Source organism: Physella acuta, unplaced genomic scaffold (genome assembly GCF_028476545.2).
Source record: "Physella acuta isolate Inbredline_101_S28 unplaced genomic scaffold, ASM2847654v3 ptg000204l, whole genome shotgun sequence".
NCBI lineage: Eukaryota > Metazoa > Mollusca > Gastropoda > Physidae > Physella > Physella acuta.
In genome coordinates this window covers 636,157-659,600 of record NW_026731723.1, presented here as the reverse complement: position 1 = coordinate 659,600, position 23,444 = coordinate 636,157, and the positions used below count along the sequence as shown (strand labels likewise).

The following is a 23,444-nucleotide window of genomic DNA, read 5'->3' as shown; positions in this document are numbered from 1 at the left end:
ACATAAGCAATACATAACATCCCACGTATATGGAAGATGCTATGGACATAAGCAATACATAACATCCCACGTATATGGAAGATGCTATGGACATAAACAATACATAACATCCCATGTATATGGAAGATGCTATGGACATAAGCAATACATAACATCCCACGTATATGGAAGATGCTATGGACATAAACAATACATAACATCCCACGTATATGGAAGATGGTATGGACATACACAATACATAGCATCCCACGTATATGGAAGATGACATGGACATAAACAATACATAACATCCCACGTATATGGAAGATGGAATGGACATACACAATACATAACATCCCACGTATATGGAAGATGGTATGGACATACACAATACATAGCATCCCACGTATATGGAAGATGCTATGGACATAAACAATACATAACATCCCACGTATATGGAACATGTTATGGATATAAACAATACATAACATCCCACGTATATGGAAGATGCTATGGACATAAACAATACATAACATCCCACGTATATGGAAGATGACATGGACATAAACAATATATAACATCCCACGTATATGGAAGATGGTATGGAAATAAACAATACATAACATTCCACGTATATGGAAATGCTACGGACATAAGCAATACATAACATCCCACGTATTTGGAACATGTTATGGACATAAGCAATACATAACATCCCACGTATATGGAAGATGCTATGGGCATAAGCAATACATAACATCCCACGTATATGGAAGATGCTATGGACATAAGCAATACATAACATCCCATGTATATGGAAGATGCTATGGACATAAGCAATACATAACATCCCACGTATATGGAAGATGCTATGGGCATAAGCAATACATAACATCCCACGTATATGGAAGATGCTATGGACATAAGCAATACATAACATCCCACGTATATGGAACATGTTATGGACATAAGCAATACATAACATCCCACGTATATGGAAGATGGTATGGAAATAAACAATACATAACATTCCACGTATATGGAAATGCTACGGACATAAACAATACATAATATCCCACGTATATGGAAGATGGTGTGGACATAAACAATACATAACATCCCACGTATATGGAAGATGGTATGGACATAAGGAATACATAACATCCCACGTATATGGAAGATGCTATCGACATAAACAATACATAACATCCCACGTATATGAAAGATGGTATGGACATAAACAATACATAACATCCCACGTATATGGAAGATGGTGTGGACATAAACAATACATAACATCCCACGTATATGGAAGATGCTATCGACATAAACAATACATAACATCCCACGTATATGAACCAAACAACAGTCTGTGTTAAGAAGAATGTGATGATCAGCCTTTCAATGTCACTCCTGATTAACTGAACACTAATTAAATGTACGACACCCACCACCGTCTCAAAAATTAGCAAACGGCAAACGGTCGCCTGCTCAAGGCCTGTGTCTGCTGTCATGTCGGAAACGGAAGTCAATAAAAAAATGTTGCCATGACAAAACAAAACAAAGTGTTTGATTGGTTGCTGGATCAAACTCATCTCACACGTACAAAACTTTATTTTTACACGTGTTAAAAAACTATTTTACTATTTCAAAATCATCAAACACTGTATTTTAGTATACATGGAATATATATATATATATATATATATATATATATATATATATATATATATATATATATATATATATATATATATAGTATTATATATATATATATATATATATATATATAATACTATATATATATATATATATATATATATATATATATATATATGTGTGTGTTTGTGTGTATAGGAATGTGTAGGTGTATATGTATGTGTCTGTGTGAGCGTATGGGCATGTGTACATATATGTATATGAGTGCAATCGTTCCATACACAGGTGACCAGCAACAAGGCCGCACACACTGTCATGCTATATTTAGACACCTCTGACGTATAGACACGTTACAAATATTAGGGACGGTTACACTTGAGTGACTTTCAACCTTGACCTTAGAAACCAAACATGGTCTACGTGGGCTTATCCCGAGGGTCGGGCGGATGTGGAGGAACCAGCCCTACATCAGGTCGCGTGGAACTATAAATTGGAAGCACGTCTGGAAAATATTCCAAAGAAATTTGTTCCATGGGCTATGTGATCCAGAAGTTGACTTGATTTCTGAAGTTTTGTTTCATTGCTGCAAAGATTTTTTGTTTGTTTAACTCTGATTGACTTAACCAAAGTAAACATTTGCTCCTGTCGGTGATTTGTTTTCCAGGCTGATTTAACTATTCATCATCAAGTTTATTGATTCATCTCCAGGTAAGATTATCTTGATTTTTTTAAAGTAATCGACCATCAGGTTATTAGACGAGATTAAAGACTTTTTAAAAAAAAGTAGCTAAAATTAGTTTTGACCTACCTTATTTTGTACACAAAAAATATTTAATGTCTTAACGAGGTTAAGTTAAAGTAAAATATAGTAGATTCGTTTTTCTTCATTGTTCATAAATTTTTTATTTTTTTTTTAAAAATCTTTATGCAATTGTGAATTTAATTCAGAATCTAACATGATTTTTAATAGTTTAGTAAAACTCTAGCTTTTTACTGTTATGACACCTTTAATGTGTCTGTGATAAGATTTTGTTGAATGATTTGTCAGGCCTAACGTCTGACTCAGCTAGGAGCAGACGACCAAAGATTTGATGAGCTGAAGGACAGCGTCCAGCTAGTCTAGCAGGAAACATGTCCGCCAACAGCAGGGACAGCGCTGTCCACACAGCCCAGGGTGGGGAGATGCCCGACCCTCCCAGGGAATTCATCAACCACGCCTTTGACGAGGGTGATGAGGTCATCCTCTCCCCCTCAGCGCTGGGTAAGTCCTCGGCACTCCTCGGTTGATCCCGCACCAAATAAAATCCTCACGTTAATCCCGCACTGAATAAAATCCTCAGGTTAATCCCGCACTGAATGAAGCGTCCAACATAGATTAGGCCTAGCCAGAGACGTTGGATTAAATTTATCTGAAATAAATTAAGCCAAGTGAATAATCGTACTAGACCACATAACACACTGAAAAAAAAACGTTAATTTAATGTGAAACACATTAGAAAACAATGGATAAATTTATATCGACCAATGTGACAAAATATAAATAAGAGGAATAAATATATGCTAGACACTACTTATTGATACCTGACAACGTATTATAATATAATATAAAAGACCATGTGCGCACTTCTCTCTCTTTCTCACTCACTCTCTCTCTCTCTCTCTCTCTCTCTCTCTCTCTCTGTCCTCAAAATTTTTGAGACTATATAATCAGTATGTTCAGTGATATACGGAGAACTTAAAGATGCGGACTTTTTTTAAATGTATAAACTAAATTTTATTTAAAGAAGGAAAATAAAAATAAAGGCATATTCGAATGTAGAAACACATTTTTAATTATGCACCCGGAAAAGAGTTTATGGTTGTGACAAGAACGCAATAAGCAATGACGTCACATGTCACATGTTTAATTAAACTACCGAAAGTAAACAAAACTAATGGCGTCATCTTCCAATTTTAGAATATGAAGAAATGAACTATTTCATTCAAATTTGGTTTAGATCTATAGATCTACTTATCAAGACGTATCTACGCTGTGAATAAATGTATACAATTTTCTCGGCCGAAAGTAATAGAAATTAATTTTTTTAAAACACGAATACCATTGAATAGCCGGGTTTTTTATATAATCATTAAGTCTCTTAATCTGTGTGTGCATTTAATATAGTGTTGTGTTGACTAATAATGTAGGCCTATATAATTTGGTTTTTCTAATAGGTATTGGTAGCTTATGTTATTTTTAATGTGTCGGATTTTAAAATGTTTAATTATTTCTTTGCACACATATCATTCAACGTGTAGTAAAGCACGTTGCATATTGACCAATAACTATTTTATAAAATATTTTTCTCAAACAAGTATAACATTAAAATATATATTGGCCTATAATTCTCGTGTAACGGGTATCGACGGCTAGTGTTTTAGTATTAGACGTACAGTGGAGATCTTCATTGAGTACAGTGTACAGATCTGAAGTGTACGGAAGATCTTTAGTTACGCTGAGTGCTGTACTGTTGGTGGTAGGCCAGTTAGGCTGTCAGGAGAAAGAAAAAAGGTGGGGTCAGGACATTTTTAGGGTGGGGTCAGGAGATTTTTTAGGGTGGGGTCAGGAGATTTTTTAGGGTGGGGTCAGGAGATTTTTTAGGGTGGGTCAGGAGATTGTTTAGGGTGGGGTCGGGACATTTGTTTTGGTGGGGTCAGGAGATTGTTTAGGGTGGGGTCAGGAGATTTTTTAGGGTGGGGTCAGGAGATTTTTTTAGGGTGGGGTCAGGAAATTATTTAGGGTGGGGTCAGGAAATTATTTAGGGTGGGGTCAGGAAATTATTTAGGGTGGGGTCAGGAAATTATTTAGGGTGGGGTCAGGATATTGTTTAGGGTGAGGTCTACTGTACTCCTGTATGGGTGGGTCTGTGATACGCCTGGATGGGTGTCATTATTGGACACCATTTAAGGGTGGAGCTGTTTGGTCGCATGCCAAAATCAACCAACACCACCAAGCCAAACATGACACCACAACGTGTAGAACTACAACAGCAACCATTGTCAGTTGTTGGTCTTCTGCCAACACACACCATCAATAGTGGCGAGAAGATACAACTAGATATGACAACCCTAGGACCATCTCACTTTGAATGTGGTAGTTTGATAAAAAAAAACTTCTGTACAAACCACCGAGGCGTGAAGAACTGGATGTACTCCAAGTGCAGTCATCCATGCACGTCTCTGAAGGTCAAGTCTGCGAGAAATGTCTGGCTGCTACAGACGGGCGTCGCCTCAAGTTTGGAAGGTGATGATGTCATTAGATATATGTCTCAGATCGTTGGGGTGGTGGTGTTCAAAAAGTACCACACCAACACACCAGCGTATAAACTACCGACACACATTGCGAAAAACACTGGAGCGTTTAAGATTCAAATATGTACAAAAGTGGCCGTGCCTAACCCTTATCGAGAGTTATAAAATACAAATCTGTCGGTGTTGGTGTTTTGGGGGGGGGGTGTTTTTTTTTTTACAATTGGTGTAAATATTTGTTTACATATCATGTAAGAGTACCCAGATCATAGCCCTTCTGTGTCCACTAACCTAGCCCTTCTGTGTCCACTAACCTAGCCCTTCTGTGTCACCTAGCCCTTCTGTGTCCACTAACCTAGCCCTTCTGTGTCCACTCTAACCTTGACCCCTATTCCTCTGGACAGGTTCAGAAGGAGCGTCATCAGACGGGGGGTCGTACATGAGTGAGAAGGTTTTGATAGACAGGCGCATCTACAGCCTCAGTGAGTTTGACGAGGTGAGGTTTCCACACTTTATCCGGGTGTGTGGGTGTGGGGGCGGGGGGGGGGGCACATACAGTCACTTTATTTAATGTCATCGTTTCTCTAAAGCTGTCATAAAATGTCACAATTTCCCTAAACAAATGCCATCCTTCCCTAAACAAATGCCATCCTTCCCTAGAGCTACCAAGAGAAACACACGCCCAGACACGGCGACATCAAGTCCTACATCAGAAGCTGCGACTGTTCACTCAGGTGTGTCGGCCGGACCATCACGGGTAAACTCCCCTTCATCCCCGTCCTCAGACACTACAACATCCGGAGAGATTTGTTGGCCGACTGCATCGCTGGTCTCACGGTGGGCATCATGCACATCCCGCAAGGTAGGTCACGTGATCGGTGACTTACTGTCTGGCTCACCTTAAACACATCTCCTTACATTAACCCTAACTACAGCACATCTGCTTACATTAACCCTAACTATAGCACATCTCCTTACATTAACCCTAACTATAGCACATCTCCTTACATTAACCCTAACTATAGCACATCTCCTTACATTAACCCTAACTATAGCACATCTCCTTACATTAACCCTAACTATAGCACATCTCCTTACATTAACCCTAACTATAGCACATCTCCTTACATTAACCCTAACTATAGCACATCTCCTTACATTAACCCTAACTATAGCACATCTCCTTACATTAACCCTAACTATAGCACATCTCCTTACATTAACCCTAACTATAGCACATCTCCTTACATTAACCCTAACTATAGCACATCTCCTTACATTAACCCTAACTACAACACATCTCCTTACATTAACCCTAACTATAGCACATCTCCTTACATTAACCCTAACTAGAACACTTCTCCTTACATTAACCCTAACTATAGCCAGTGGCGGAACTAGAAAAAAGGGGCCACCCCGCAAAAAAAAATGTTTAGGCCCCCCCCCATATAAATATATAGGCCTATATATGTGTATATATATATATATATATATATATATATATATATATATATATACTAGCCGTCCCGGCCAGGCCCTGCTCTGGCTTCTGTGAAAAACCTTTGTGTTAAAGACCATCACCTGTGTGTATAGTAATAATCATAAACCCGGCATTGCCCACCCAAACCACAACCAACCAAAAAAACAAAATGCAAACATAACGCTAACACAATTACAAATACAAAAGAAAACAAAAACCTAACAACAAACCCAACCACAACCACAAACACCAATACAAACACAAAGAAAAAACAAACAAAAAAGCAAACGAAAACAAAAACCTAACAACAAACCCAACCACAAACACCAATACCAACACACAAAAAAAAAACGAAAAAGCAAACGAAAACAAATCAAATCCAAACGCAAAACCAACCAAAAACACAAATACAAACCCAAACAAAAAAACACAAACAAAAACGAAAAAAGAAAGAACAAAAACGAACCAAATCAAAACGCAACCACTAACGCAAACCCACCTAAACACAAAGAAAACACTAACGCGAACATAAACGCCCGGGGCGGAATCACCTGTTTTAGCTTAATGAACGACGATAGTACCCCAACTTATTCATAGTCTTTTGCACTCACTTAAACGAACGCGCCTGTTTCAATTTGATGAACAATTATAATACTCCAAGCTTATCCGTAAAATACCTACAACATTTGCACTTGATCAATCCCCACTAATTATGTAATTATTTTTTTTTCCCAACACCAAAACAAAGTAATTAAAAAAATTCATAAAAAACGTTTTAATAACAAGCTTTTATGTAATGATGCACTAAAAAGTAGAAAATAAATTATAGACTACTATTTAAATAACTATAAAGAAAAGCGTGGGTCACTTTAGTATCTATTGGATACCTTTACTAATGTTAAGGAAGACACCCACGCTTTTCTTTATAGTTATTTAAATAGTAGTCTATAATTTATTTTCTACTTTTTAATGCATCATTACATAAAAGCTTGTTATTAAAACGTTTTTTATGAATTTTTTTTCAGTACTTTACATGTTTTATCTACAATAGAGTTACATGACTAAAAACCATTGCGCGCCTACTGAATATCACGTTCAGTAGGCGCGCAATGGTTTTTGAACGCAGCCATTACGTGGTCGTGATGGCGCAGCTATTGATGACGCGTGTGGTGTGGTTGGCTAGACATGCCTACTAATTCGGTCCAAATTTTAATTAATTCATAAAAAATCAATTAGGCATCCAATTAAGTCAAATTTAGTTTCAGATTGCATTGTCTTCATGTCTTGACCCACGTGCCAACTGTGAATCGTGTCGGTCAAGTAGAACTGTCCGAATTTTCACTCCTGCGTTTCCGTCTAGACAGACAGACAGACAGAGGAAGTGAGTTAAATAAAAGCTTGTAAAAAAGTAAATACTTTTCCACAAAATGCAATGGTTTTATAAAGGGAAGTAATTGTGTTTTCCTAATTTATCAAAGGGAAGTAAGTGCTATAGGACTAAATAAAGACATAATTAGAATTTTTGTAAAAGATGATATTTTTTTAAAACTTGTGTTTAATGAACATGCAGACAATTGTTACTATAATTTAAAAAATGAAAATTATTTCCCAACCAGGGGCGGAACTACAGTGCCGCCAGACCCCGCAATGCGGGGGGGCCCACCCCATTTAGGGGCCCACGGCCGACCATAAAAAATTGTTAAAAAAAATGTTCTTGCATTTTTGATTTAATGTTTGTTTTGTAAAAAAGATTACCGTAGCTGCGGTTGGATTATCTTTATTCTATAGACACTACTCCACGCTCATTTTTCCTTCGTTTTTAAACCACTGTGAAAACCGAGTCCTCTTTCTACTACAATGAAACTTATCAAAGATACCAAACGTTCAAACCACTTTCATGACTTATTTCCCTTTTTTAAATAGTCAAACAGTGATGCTCATAAGCCTCTTTTTAATAGATTTGTACTAAACGAATTAAAAAGCAATTACTTCTCTTTAATATTATTTGTTTATAAATTACTTACTAAAGAATGACACGGTATAAAAAGAAAATGTATTCAAAATTAATAAAATAAATATGAAAAAACATAAAAATAAACATGACACGAGACACCATTATTTACAGAAAGCTTTCATGTTTTATATTCTTTTGACCAATATGAGGATTTCGGCAGAGATAATATTAAACTGATTCTCACAAAACAGACTAATGCACTTACACTCATGATGTGATGTTGTAATTTGTTTTAATAAAAAAAAAAAAAAAACCCACGTATTTCTCATAACAGGAACAGGCCAGCATGAATAAGTATCCTATGTTCGTATGTTGTGTTTAAGTATATATGTATATATATATATATATATATATATATATATATATATATATATATATATATATATATATATATATATCTAATATATAAAGCTCAGTTCTGTATGTAATGCATATGTTTGTCGTTGGAATTGTATGAATTTAAGTGTTAGAAAATTAGCGTGCGCATTTGTCTAAATTTATGAGCTAAAAAATTACTATTGAAAGTGTTGGGAAATAATTTTCATTTTTTAAATTATAGTAACAATTGTCTGCATGTTCATTAAACACAAGTTTTAAAAAAATATCATCTTTTACAAAAATTCTAATTATGTCTTTATTTAGTCCTATAGCACTTACTTCCCTTTGATAAATTAGGAAAACACAATTACTTCCCTTTATAAAACCATTGCATTTTGTGGAAAAGTATTTACTTTTTTACAAGCTTTTATTTAACTCACTTCCTCTGTCTGTCTGTCTGTCTAGACGGAAACGCAGGAGTGAAAATTCGGACAGTTCTACTTGACCGACACGATTCACAGTTGGCACGTGGGTCAAGACATGAAGACAATGCAATCTGAAACTAAATTTGACTTAATTGGATGCCTAATTGATTTTTTATGAATTAGTTAAAATTTGGACCGAATTAGTAGGCATGTCTAGCCAACCACACCACACGCGTCATCAATAGCTGCGCCATCACGACCACGTAATGGCTGCGTTCAAAAACCATTGCGCGCCTACTGAACGTGATATTCAGTAGGCGCGCAATGGTTTTTAGTCATGTAACTCTATTGTAGATAAAACATGTAAAGTACTGAAAAAAAATTCATAAAAAACGTTTTAATAACAAGCTTTTATGTAATGATGCATTAAAAAGTAGAAAATAAATTATAGACTACTATTTAAATAACTATAAAGAAAAGCGTGGGTGTCTTCCTTAACATTAGTAAAGGTATCCAATAGATACTAAAGTGACCCACGCTTTTCTTTATAGTTATTTAAATAGTAGTCTATAATTTATTTTCTACTTTTTAGTGCATCATTACATAAAAGCTTGTTATTAAAACGTTTTTTATGAATTTTTTTAATTACTTTGTTTTGGTGTTGGGAAAAAAAAATAATTACATAATTAGTGGGGATTGATCAAGTGCAAATGTTGTAGGTATTTTACGGATAAGCTTGGAGTATTATAATTGTTCATCAAATTGAAACAGGCGCGTTCGTTTAAGTGAGTGCAAAAGACTATGAATAAGTTGGGGTACTATCGTCGTTCATTAAGCTAAAACAGGTGATTCCGCCCCGGGCGTTTATGTTCGCGTTAGTGTTTTCTTTGTGTTTAGGTGGGTTTGCGTTAGTGGTTGCGTTTTGATTTGGTTCGTTTTTGTTCTTTCTTTTTTCGTTTTTGTTTGTGTTTTTTTGTTTGGGTTTGTATTTGTGTTTTTGGTTGGTTTTGCGTTTGGATTTGATTTGTTTTCGTTTGCTTTTTCGTTTTTTTTTTTGTGTGTTGGTATTGGTGTTTGTGGTTGGGTTTGTTGTTAGGTTTTTGTTTTCGTTTGCTTTTTTGTTTGTTTTTTCTTTGTGTTTGTATTGGTGTTTGTGGTTGTGGTTGGGTTTGTTGTTAGGTTTTTGTTTTCTTTTGTATTTGTAATTGTGTTAGCGTTATGTTTGCATTTTGTTTTTTTGGTTGGTTGTGGTTTGGGTGGGCAATGCCGGGTTTATGATTATTACTATACACACAGGTGATGGTCTTTAACACAAAGGTTTTTCACAGAAGCCAGAGCAGGGCCTGGCCGGGACGGCTAGTATATATATATATATATATATATATATATATATATATATATATATATATATATATACACATATATAGGCCTATATATTTATATGGGGGGGGGGGCCTAAACATTTTTTTTTGCGGGGTGGCCCCTTTTTTCTAGTTCCGCCACTGTTCCCAACACTTTCAATAGTAATTTTTTAGCTCATAAATTTAGACAAATGCGCACGCTAATTTTCTAACACTTAAATTCATACAATTCCAACGACAAACATATGCATTACATACAGAACTGAGCTTTATATATTAGATATATATATATATATATATATATATATATATATATATATATATATATATATATATATATATATATATATATATATATATATATATATATACATATATACTTAAACACAACATACGAACATAGGATACTTATTCATGCTGGCCTGTTCCTGTTATGAGAAATACGTGGGTTTTTTTTTTTTTATTAAAACAAATTACAACATCACATCATGAGTGTAAGTGCATTAGTCTGTTTTGTGAGAATCAGTTTAATATTATCTCTGCCGAAATCCTCATATTGGTCAAAAGAATATAAAACATGAAAGCTTTCTGTAAATAATGGTGTCTCGTGTCATGTTTATTTTTATGTTTTTTCATATTTATTTTATTAATTTTGAATACATTTTCTTTTTATACCGTGTCATTCTTTAGTAAATAATTTATAAACAAATAATATTAAAGAGAAGTAATTGCTTTTTAATTCGTTTAGTACAAATCTATTAAAAAGAGGCTTATGAGCATCACTGTTTGACTATTTAAAAAAGGGAAATAAGTCATGGAAGTGGTTTGAACGTTTGGTATCTTTGATAAGTTTCATTGTAGTAGAAAGAGGACTCGGTTTTCACAGTGGTTTAAAAACGAAGGAAAAATGAGCGTGGAGTAGTGTCTATAGAATAAAGATAATCCAACCGCAGCTACGGTAATCTTTTTTACAAAACAAACATTAAATCAAAAATGCAAGAACATTTTTTTTAACAATTTTTTATGGTCGGCCGTGGGCCCCTAAATGGGGTGGGCCCCCCCGCATTGCGGGGTCTGGCGGCACTGTAGTTCCGCCCCTGACTATAGCACATCTCCTTACATTAACCCTAACTATAGCACATCTCCTTACATTAACCCTAACTTAATGTAGTTAAATTAACCAAAACAACTCTATCACTAGTTCAACAAAATTGATTGTGATTGAGTTTTGTGATTGTGTTTTGTGTTTTGTGATTGTTTTGTGATTGTGATTGTGTTTTGTGATTGTGTTTTGTGATTGTGTTTTGTGATTGTTGGCTAACCCCGTGACTCTCTGCCCCCAGGTATGGCCTACAGTCAGGTGGTGGGGCTGCCCCCCGTGTACGGGCTCTACGCCTCCTTTTTCCCCGTCATACTCTACTTTTTTCTGGGCTCCTCCATGTACCTGTCAATGGGTAAGTTGTTTGTTGTATGTCTGTTGTATGTTGGTTGTATGTCTGTTGTATGTTTGTTGTATGTTGTTGTATGTTTGTTGTATGCCTGTTGTATGTTTGTTGTATGTTGTTGTATGTTTCTTGTATATTTGTTGTATGTTGGTTTTATGACTGTTGTATGTCTGTTGTATGTCTGTTGTATGTTTGTTGTGTGCCTGTTGTGTGTTTGTTGTATGTTGTTGTATGTTGTTGTATGTTTTTTGAATGCTTGTTGTATGCTGTTGTATGTCTATTGTATGTTTGTTGTATGTTATTGTATGTTTGTTGTATGTTGTTTATGTTTGTTGCAGGTCTTTTGTATGTCAGTTGTATATCTGTTGTGTGTTGTTGTATGTTTGTTGTATACCCTTGTTGTGGTAGAAGGTAATGCTCAAATACCAATGTCAAATTGTACAATAACGCCACTTAGATAATTATTTATGTTTTAATGGATGCGGAGAAGTTTTTTATTTATTTCGTAATTTTGAAAATGTGTGTCGTTAATTCTTTTTGTTTTGCCGTTTGTGTCTGCAGGCACGTTCGCCCTGTCGTCTTTAAATTGTGTGTCGTTAATTTTTTGTTTTGCCGTGTGTGTCTGCAGGCACGTTCGCCCTGTCGTCCATCATGCTAGGCAGCGCCATCACCAAGGGCATGCAGTCCCGCAACCTGGTGCCCCAGACCTACAACACCAGCCTCATCATAGGCGGGAACTTGACCTACCAAATCACGGACAACTCGGACCAACTTCTGGACGAGAAGATAAAAATAGCCATGGCCGTGACCTTGGCAGTCGGCATCATCCAGGTGAGTAGCGGGTGAAAGGTCATACAGTGGAACACGTCACAGACAAACAAATCATTGAGCAGAGGAATTAGAACGATTGATATTTAAGGCAACTAATTAGTAGCTGGACACTAATTAGTAGCTGGACACTAATTAGTAGCTGGACACTAATTAGTAGCTGGACAACCTACATGTTCGTTCCACGCCATCACAAGCGTATTTTTTTTAAAAATGTTTTTACCAACCCAAATAGAATTCCTCTACATACAAACCAGAACCAATAATATTAAAAAGGCTGCGCCCCCACCCCATATATATGCAAATTCTCGTAACTTCCACATAAGAACCCCCCCCCCCCCCCACTCCCATTACTTGCCTATCCCAATCACACCCAACCTTTATTACTTCTCTAAGCCAATCACATCCAACAAGACAGCAGACATAACCCGTCATGATTTACTTTTACAAAAGTACGGTGCCCCCCCCCCCTACTGATGTCCCCTGATCCAGCTTGTTAAAACTCTCCAACATGTTCCAGACGATTCTCGGGATCCTGAGACTGGGGTTCATCACGGTCTACCTGTCCGACCCCCTCATCAGCGGCTTCACCACCGCCGCCATCATTCACGTCTTCATCAGCCAGATGGGAGCCGTGTTTGGGATATCAGCCGGCAAATACACCGGTCCTTTCAAGCTTGGCTGGGTAAGTCTTGATAGGTCCTGATAGGTCCTAAGAGGGCCTGGTAGGTCTTCAGAGGTCCTGTTGTTAAAATTTACTCTGGGTAGGTCCTGATAGGTCCTGTTGTCACAGCTATGTCCCTATGTGTCGTGTATATTTTTGGACCCCATAGGCTGCTGTATCCATGATGGGTTCCTCTGTCTATAGATTTGAACACCTCCCCTACCCCCACACTGTCTAACGTATGAGTACATCCCACAGGAGACACGTGACTACATCCTGAGCCTGCACAAAACCAACCCCGTCACCCTCATCATCTCCATCGCCTGCATCCTCATCCTCTGGCTGGTCAAGGAGTGCATCAACGTCAACCCAAAGATCAAACCCAAACTCAAGATGCCGGTCCCCATCGAGCTGATAGTGGTCAGTTGACTTGATGTTACTGGGTCTATAGTGGTCAGTTGACTTAATGTTACTGGCTCTATAGTGGTCAGTGTAAAGTTACTGGCTCTATAGTGGTCAGTGTAAAGTTACTGGGTCTATAGTGGTCAGTGTAAAGTTACTGGGTCTATAGTGGTCAGTGTAAAGTTACTGGGTCTATAGTGGTCAGTGTAAAGTTACTGGGCCTATGGTGGTCAGTGTAAAGTTACTGGGTCTATAGTGGTCAGTGTAAAGTTACTGGGTCTATAGTGGTCAGTTGACTTAATGCTACTGGCTCTATAGTGGTCAGTGTAAAGTTACTGGGCCTATGGTGGTCAGTGTAAAGTTACTGGGTCTATAGTGGTCAGTGTAAAGTTACTGGGCCTATGGTGGTCAGTGTAAAGTTACTGGGTCTATAGTGGTCAGTGTAAAGTTACTGGGTCTATAGTGGTCAGTTGACTTAATGCTACTGGGTCTATAGTGGTCAGTGTAAAGTTACTGGGTCTATAGTGGTCAGTGTAAAGTTACTGGGTCTATAGTGGTCAGTTGACTTAATGCTACTGGGTCTATAGTGGTCAGTGTAAAGTTACTGGGTCTATAGTGGTCAGTGTAAAGTTACTGGGTCTATAGTGGTCAGTGTAAAGTTACTGGGTCTATAGTGGTCAGTGTAAAGTTACTGGGTCTATAGTGGTCAGTGTAAAGTTACTGGGTCTATAGTGGTCAGTGTAAAGTTACTGGCTCTATAGTGGTCAGTCTAAAGTTACTGGGTCTATAGTGGTCAGTGTAAAGTTACTGGTCTAATGGTGGTCAGTGTAAAGTTACTGGGTCTATAGTGGTCAGTGCAAAGTTACTGGGTCTATAGTGGTCAGTTGACTTAATGCTATTGGGTCTATAGTGGTCAGTGTAAAGTTACTGGTCTAATGGTGGTCAGTGTAAAGTTACTGGTCTAATGGTGGTCAGTGTAAAGTTACTGGTCTAATGGTGGTCAGTGTAAAGTTACTGGGTCTATAGTGGTCAGTGCAAAGTTACTGGTCTAATGGTGGTCAGTGTAAAGTTACTGGGTCTATAGTGGTCAGTGCAAAGTTACTGGGTCTATAGTGGTCAGTTGACTTAATGCTATTGGGTCTATAGTGGTCAGTGTAATGTTACTGGGTCTATAGTGGTCAGTGTAAAGTTACTGGGCTTATAGCGGTCAGTGTAATGTTACTGAACCTATAGTGGTCAGTTGACTTAATGCTACTGGCTCTATAGTGGTCAGTAGACTTAATGCTACTGGGTCTATAGTGGTCGGTTGACTTAATGCTACTGGGTCTATAGCGGTCAGTTGACTTAATGCTACTGGCTCTATAGTGGTCAGTATAAAGTTACTGGTCTAATGGTGGTCAGTGTAAAGTTACTGGGTCTATAGCGGTCAGTGTAAAGTTACTGGGTCTATAGTGGTCAGTGTAATGTTACTGGGTCTATAGTGGTCAGTGTAATGTTACTGGGTCTATAGTGGTCAGTGTAAAGTTACTGGGTCTATAGCGGTCAGTGTAAAGTTACTGGCTCTATAGTGGTCAGTTGACTTAATGCTATTGGGTCTATAGTGGTCAGTGTAATGTTACTGGGTCTATAGTGGTCAGTGTAAAGTTACTGGGCTTATAGCGGTCAATGTAATGTTACTGAACCTATAGTGGTCAGTTGACTTAATGCTACTGGCTCTATAGTGGTCAGTGTAATGTTACTGGCTCAATAGTGGTCAGTGTAAAGTTACTGGGTCTATAGTGGTCAGTGTAATGTTACTGGGTCTACAGTGGTCAGTGTAATGTTACTGGCTTTATAGTGGTCAGTGTAAAGTTACTGGTCTAATGGTGGTCAGTGTAAAGTTACTGGGTCTATAGTGGTCAGTGTAATGTTACTGAACCTATAGTGGTCAGTTGACTTAATGCTACTGGCTCTATAGTGGTCAGTGTAATGTTACTGGCTCTATAGTGGTCAGTGTAAAGTTACTGGGTCTATAGTGGTCAGTGTAATGTTACTGGGTATACAGTGGTCAGTGTAATGTTACTGACTTTATAGTGGTCAGTGTAATGTTACTGGGTCTATAGTGGTTAGTGTAATGTTACTGGGTCTATAGTGGTCAGTGTAATGTTACTGGGCATAAAGTGGTCAGTGTAATGTTACTGGCTCTATAGTGGTCAGTGTAATTTTACTGGGCTTATAGCGGTCAGTAAACCTTTAAATTTATTTTATCGATGGTACCTTTATATTTATTGCTTTTATTAACATAAAATAGGCTACAATTAGAAAATAAATTTGCCGAAAATAAAAACTTTCTATGAAATTCTTCCAGGTAATTGTAGCAACTATAATTTCCTACTTTGCTGAGTTCAATGAAAAATATAAAGTAAAGGTTGTTGGTGATATCCCCATTGGGTAAGTCTAGTATTCGAAAACAGGACATGTTGAAAACTGTATGTTTGCTATTTCTTGTCCTGTTTCATCCTGATATTTTGTCCAGAAATATTGTCTTGATGTATTAGCCTGCTATTTTGTTCTGATATTTTGTTCTGATATTTAGTTCTGATATTTTGTTCTGATATTTTGTTCTGATATTTTGTTCTGATATTTAGTTCTGATATTTAGTTCTGATATTTTGTTCTGATATTTTGTTCTGATATTTTGTTCTGATATTTAGTTCTGATATTTAGTTCTGATATTTTGTTCTGATATTTTGTTCTGATATTTTGTTCTGATTTTGATTCCCCCAGGATCCCCCCACCCAACCTAAAGCCGATACCCTACCTAGCTGACTCATTCTCCGACGCTATCGCCATAGCTATTGTAAACTTCGCCATCTCCATCTCAATGGCCAAGATCTTCAGCAAGAGATACGGTGTTGAAGCAGACCCTAACCAGGTTCGGTAAATCCCTCTTAACTTTGGATTAGGCCTACATTAACAACTACAGTAACAAACAGTTTAAATAATTTTGATTATTCCTTGGGTGATTTTGTCGGCTGAAATATTAAAACAATGAGCTACTTCATGTACCTTATTGAGTCATTTCTTGTATTTTATTTTCTAACTTGACAATTCGTCTCCAACTTTCATGTAATCTTGATTCACAGGAGCTTTTGGCCTATGGGATTTGTAACATTATACCAGCGTTTTTCACATCATTTGTGTCGACCATCTCCATTGCAAGAAGTTTGGTCCAGGAAGATGTCGGGGCTAGAACTCAGGTATGACTTCTAGACTTCCCGTCAGTTAACGCTATCTGTTGGCAATCAGAGTTTCTTCCAGGCATAAAATTTCAAGTACCCCCCCCCCCGGGAGAAAAAAGTCTGGAAGAAACACTATTGGCAATTAGATTGATTATTACATTGAGTAATGTTATCATTTTGACTCATAGTCTTTAAGCTAACAGTATTTTAAACTGCAGGTGACTGGACTCCTGTCAAGTCTGCTAGTGTTGGTTGTTTTGCTAGTGGTTGGTCCGTATTTCAAGTCTTTGCCAAATGTAAGTTTTCTGCACATTTGTTTTACAAATTACAATCTGCAACTGTTAATTAGATTTCTAGATCTAGATCTAAATCTATATTCGATCTGTGTAAGTTAATATGTTACATAGCACACTCAAATTCAATTTGGCAGATAGATCTAGAATCTAGATCTAGAATCTAGATCTTCAAGTTTTCATCAATTACTAATTACATTTTCATTTCACAACCTAAATTTCTAAAAATAATATTTTCTAGAAGTCTACTTTTAATAGGGCCTAAACAAGATTTGGAAGGGTTTTTTCCCCCGAAAACCGTACTGCATGGCATATAGATTTATCATATAGAATTAGATCTATAGATTCTAGATAATCTAGATCTAGAATCTAGGTCTAGATCTAGATCTAGTTTAAAGTTATCTGCACACAAAAAATATTGAAAGTGTAGAAAATAGTAAATCAATATAGATCCAGGCCTATTAATTTATTAAATGATTTAATATTTATCTCCAGTGTGTCCTTGCTGCTATTATTTTGGTGTCCATTAAAAGCATCTTCTACCAGTTTCTGGAACTGAAGATTTTATGGAAGGTTTCTTTTCTTGACTTTGTGAGTACATTTTTTTTCCAGCTCCATTTGTCTTCTTTTAAGTTTTCATTTTTAAACTAGATCTAGATCTAAATTTGTCTTGTTAAATTTTTTCATTAATTTTCTAAGAAATAAAATGCTAAAATTGTCAATTTATATTGCAGGCTGTTTGGGTTGTGACATTTTTAGGATAAATTGTCAATTTGTATTGCAGGCTGTTTGGGTTGTGACATTTTTAGCCACAGTGTTCCTGGATATTGACATTGGGCTACTGACTGGCGTCTTGTTTGCTCTATTGACTGTCATTATCAAATCACAGAGGTAAGATGGTGTAAACACAAAGGCAGACAAAAGGGTAGCGTGTGGTCATTGATTAAAAATACTCTTTGTTTTAGGGCTACAGTATTTGATTGAAGTTTGTTTTAATATCAGTTTGAACTGTTTCTATTTTTAGACCTCACTCTTGCATGATGGGACAAATGCCAGGCACAGACATCTACAGGAACAAGTCCCATTACCCAGATGTAGGTTTAGCTACACTCAAACGTTACTTATAACACAAGTCCCATTACCCAGATGTAGGTTTAGCTACACTCAAACGTTACTTATAACACAAGTCCCATTACCCAGATGTAGGTTTAGCTACACTCAAACGTTACTTATAACACAAGTCCCATTACCCAGATGTAGGTTTAGCTACACTCAAACGTTACTTATAACACAAGTCCCATTACCCAGATGTAGGTTTAGCTACACTCAAACGTTACTTATAACACAAGTCCCATTACCCAGATGTAGGTTTAGCTACACTCAAACGTTACTTATAACACAAGTCCCATTACCCAGATGTAGGTTTAGCTACACTCAAACGTTACTTATAACACAAGTCCCATTACCCAGATGTAGGTTTAGCTACACTCAAACGTTACTTATAACACAAGTCCCATTACCCAGATGTAGGTTTAGCTACTCAAACGTTACTTATAACACAAGTCCCATTACCCAGATGTAGGTTTAGCTACACTCAAACATTACTTATAACACAAGTCCCATTACCCAGATGTAGGTTTAGCTACACTCAAACGTTACTTATAACACAAGTCCCATTACCCAGATGTAGGTTTTGTTACACTCAAACATTACTTATAACACAAGTCACTTTTAGCCAAATTAGTTAGGCTTTGTTTAAGAGAAAACTACCAATTCTATCACAAACAGTTCATCTATTCTGTTTTAATGTTAACCCTTTTAAAGACTGCAACTTTTAAAAGGATTCTCACACCATGGTTTACAACTGATCTAACAGCTGTTGTTCTATCACATCTGATGTATCAGTTGTTGTTCTATCACATCTAATGTATCAGTTGTTCTATCCACCAGGCTCAGGAGCTGCCACATATCAAAATTTACAGGTTTGACTCTGCAATTTTCTTCGCCAACGCTGAATTTTTCAAACTGTCCCTCTATGAACGCACAGTGGACCCCATCAAGCTGACCAAGCTGAAGAAGAAACGAGAAAAACAAAAGAAGAAAGAAGACCAAAGGCTCTCAAAGATCCAGGTCAGTTGCTCACTTCTCTATCAGTTGCTCTCAAAGATCCAGGTCAGTTGCTCACTTCTCTATCAGTTGCTCTCAAAGATCCAGGTCAGTTGCTCACTTCTCTATCAGTTGCTCTCAAAGATCCAGGTCAGTTGCTCACTTCTCTATCAGTTGCTCACTCCTCTATCAGTTGCTCACTTCTCTATCAGTTGCTCTCAAAGATCCAGGTCAGTTGCTCACTTCTCTATCAGTTGCTCACTTCTCTATCAGTTGCTCACTTCTCTATCAGTTGCTCACTTCTCTATCAGTTGCTCACTTATCTATCAGTTGCTCACTTCTCTATTAGTTGCTCACTTCTCTATCAGTTGCTCACTTCTCTATCAGTTGCTTATGTTTAAATGTGATTGTCCTATGAGTAATTAACTAGTACAGGAAAAGTTAATGTTATAAAAGTAGAAATATTTAATCATCCGAGTTTTAATGTGAACTCTTTAAATTTACTGTTATAATAATAATAAACAATTATTTATTGGTCAGATTTCCTTTCAGTAGCTCAGATGTAGATAATTATTTGTTAATTTCTTTGTTTAGATTTCCATGAGTAGCTCAGACGTGAAAATGAATGGCAACAACTCTCTCAACCTGAATGGCCAAGTAAGCAGCAGCGATCTATCAAGGAAAGACAACCAGTACCAAAACCTGACCTCCAGGACTGAATCAGAAATCTCAGACATAACTAAGCTGCCTCTTACAGACATCAAGTTCATCATTATAGACTGCTCCATGATGGGATATGTTGATTTTATGGGGATAAAGTATTTACAACAGGTGAGGTGTGGGATAAGGTATTTACAACAAGTGAGTTGGGATAAAGTATTTACAACAGGTGGGGATAAGGTATTTACAACAGGTGAGGTGGGAATATGGTATGTCCAGCAGTTAAAAGTAATGTGTTTATCTACAGGTTGTGACAGAATTGAAACCATTTAATATTACAGTCCTTATAGCCCATTGTACATGTAAGTATTTAATAAAGTTTATTGAAGTTTAGCCATTGTTCCCATTCATTTCAAAGTTTTATCCTAAGACTTTAATAAATAAATTGACTTCTCTTTAAATCTATACATTACTATTGTTTGAACTTTTCAGCAAAAAATGTGTAACTTATGTCTATTTTTACTTAACAGCCAAAGTACGAGACATGTTTGAGACAATGGACTTCTACAAAGTCGCAAGCAAAAATTTCATCTTTGTCACACTCCATGATGCAGTTGTACATGCACAGGCCCAAATCTTGGCTGAAAAAAAGGTCAGGCCTCATTTTAAATTGGTAAACTTTACAAAAATATTGCTTTAGCTCCATGCACAGAAGTAACCCAGGTTACGTAGTGTGTGAATGGTAGTACATAGTCTTATGTTCCAGCCTCTCACACTAATCCAAGTTAGTGATCCATGGCTATACAGACACATAGTCAGTGATTAAGCTCCTATGACGTAATTATTTATTAGAGATTTTTTTGTCTTTTAGAAAAGTTTATTTATTATCTATTAGATTTTTTTTATTTCGAGAAAAGTTTTAATAATTTGCTTTTGTCTTCTAGAAAAGTTTTAGTCCTCAGATTTTGTCTTCTAGAAAATTTTTAATAATTCTATTTTTGTGTTCCAAAAAAGTTTTAATGATTATATTTTCACCTTTCAGAGAAGTTTTAATGATTATATTTTCACCTTTCAGAGAAGTTTTAATGATTATATTTTCACCTTTCAGAGAAGTTTTAATGATTATATTTTCACCTTTCAGAGAAGTTTTAATGATTATATTTTCACCTTTCAGAGAAGTTTTAATGATTATATTTTCACCTTTCAGAGAAGTTTTAATGATTATATTTTCACCTTTCAGAGAAGTTTTAATGATTATATTTTCACCTTTCAGAGAAGTTTTAATGATTATATTTTCACCTTTCAGAGAAGTACCTCTCACCCCACCACCAGCAGCAACACCTCCCTGACAGATTTACCTGGATCAGCTGAAGTTGATGAAAAAACAAATTTATAACATCTTAAAACATTGGGAGATGGAAAGAGAAATGACAAAAGGACAAGAAACAATGATAGAAATTATTTGTAATTAAAATTAATATTCAATTATAGGAAATCATAAATCAACAAATTTGATATTTTTAAAAAACTTTTTAATCCAATTTAACTAATAATCTTTTAATGGAGAAAAAGAGCTTGAAATTTTCATTTTTTCGTGAGTTTTTATTTTAATACTTTGCTCAATTAAATTTTTTTCTAAATTTGATCCATTCAAATAACAATTATCTATCCTGAATGAAGATTTTAATAAGCTAAATACTTACATGTAAATATATTACTGTTATATAGACAAAATTATGTTTCAAAGTGATTTTAAGCTCATGGTTATGCTGTTATATGTTGTTGTACAAATTGTAAAATTATGGAAGTTAAACATTAGTTTATACATATGTAATATAGGCTTACACCCATTATGAGACCTCAAACAAAACTTAGTCCCCCCCTGTGTATACATATTTTGGTCCCATATTTATGTACATACGTTTCTATTGGTTCCTTACTTGTGTACATATGTATCTATTAGTACCCTCTTTGTGTACATAAGTATTTATTGCTCCCATATTGATGTACATAATTATCTCATTACTTACTGCAGTAACTTCATGTATTGATGTATCAGGTGCATTAGAATATATATGTATTTATATATATGATAGTTCATATTTATATATGGAATAGTTCATACATATGGTCATATTTTAGGCAAAAACTTAACAGCAGGGAATTTTTTTAAACAGGAAATAATATTTTTAAGTTTTGTTAAATTAAAAATAATATTTTTAGAATTAAAATGCTAACGTTTAAATGGCAGGAGAGTGTAAGAAAGTCTCAATATTAACTGATACAAATGTTATTAAAATATCTGTTGTTTAATGTCTTTCAATATGTTGTATTAATAAGGCACATACGATGTAATATTTATTGATCACTAATAAAAACTAAAGAATGTTATTATGTCCCTTGTCTTCAGCTTTGATTAAAATCTCTGTCATTGACTGTGTTGCTCAAAACGTTTTCACAGTTCAAACTGTTTTATACATTTATACCACATGAGCAAATGTTAGGACACATGATTATTACATGGGGAAATTTGAAGACACATTTGATGTAGTTTCTGATAGTTCTGCTTACACTGGGTGAAATACAGAGTGTAGTTTCTGATAGTTCTGCTTACACTGGGTGAAATACAAAGTGTAGTTTCTGATAGTTCTGCTTACACTGGGTGAAATACAAAGTGTAGTTTCTGATAGTTCTGCTTACACTAAGTGAAATACAGAGTGTAGTTTCTGATAGTTCTGCTTACACTGGGTGAAATACAGAGTGTAGTTTCTGATAGTTCTGCTTACACTGGGTGAAATACAAAGTGTAGTTTCTGATAGTTCTGCTTACACTGGGTGAAATACAGAGTGTAGTTTCTGATAGTTCTGCTTACACTGGGTGAAATACAAAGTGTAGTTTCTGATAGTTCTGCTTACACTAAGTGAAATACAGAGTGTAGTTTCTGATAGTTCTGCTTACACTGGGTGAAATACAACAATACTAGAGGATCCCCAGACCTAGAACCTAACAAAGGGCGGCTACCTACATAGGCTTGTGAGAAATATATTACAGAGTAGATGCCCCTAGCGTGTAATGCGAACCCATTTGGATGGACCTGTGTTCAACATCTTTGATATCAACAAGAAAATTATCTCTATAAATTCTGTCACACTCTTGAAAGAGTGAAGTGGGGGGAGGCAAAAAATTATGTCACCTCAATGACAAGATTTGACATTTGTGTGTAATTAGATTTGACATTTGTGTGTAATAATGACTAGATTGCCAAACATTTTGAGTAAATAGGGTGGGGTTGGAAGCAAAGC

The 23,444-nt window shown here is 36.1% G+C and overlaps 1 protein-coding gene across 1 annotated transcript; it reads left to right on the top strand.

Annotated features, from left to right (window-relative positions):
* The first annotated feature begins 5,496 nt into the window (after window positions 1-5,496).
* LOC131937216 (solute carrier family 26 member 6) lies at window positions 5,497-22,531 on the top strand. The gene is made up of 18 exons (XM_059294462.1): window positions 5,497-5,504; window positions 5,589-5,788; window positions 11,868-11,978; window positions 12,598-12,800; window positions 13,318-13,482; window positions 13,720-13,881; window positions 16,211-16,293; window positions 16,629-16,776; window positions 16,988-17,101; window positions 17,302-17,379; window positions 17,872-17,967; window positions 18,161-18,267; window positions 18,401-18,470; window positions 19,327-19,506; window positions 20,077-20,313; window positions 20,450-20,504; window positions 20,673-20,794; window positions 21,449-22,531. Exons 1-18 carry the CDS (start codon window positions 5,497-5,499, stop codon window positions 21,536-21,538), a joined length of 2,229 nt encoding a protein of 742 aa, XP_059150445.1. The 3' UTR covers window positions 21,539-22,531.
* Window positions 22,532-23,444: the final 913 nt, after the last annotated feature.

What these genes read in the sequence shown, in the direction of transcription:
- LOC131937216 (XM_059294462.1), top strand. An exon ending in ATTTCAAGTCTTTGCCAAAT is followed by an intron (nt 17,380 to 17,871) that starts GTAAGTTTTCTG and finishes ATTTATCTCCAG; the next exon opens with TGTGTCCTTGCTGCTATTAT. An exon ending in CCTTATAGCCCATTGTACAT is followed by an intron (nt 20,505 to 20,672) that starts GTAAGTATTTAA and finishes TTTACTTAACAG; the next exon opens with CCAAAGTACGAGACATGTTT.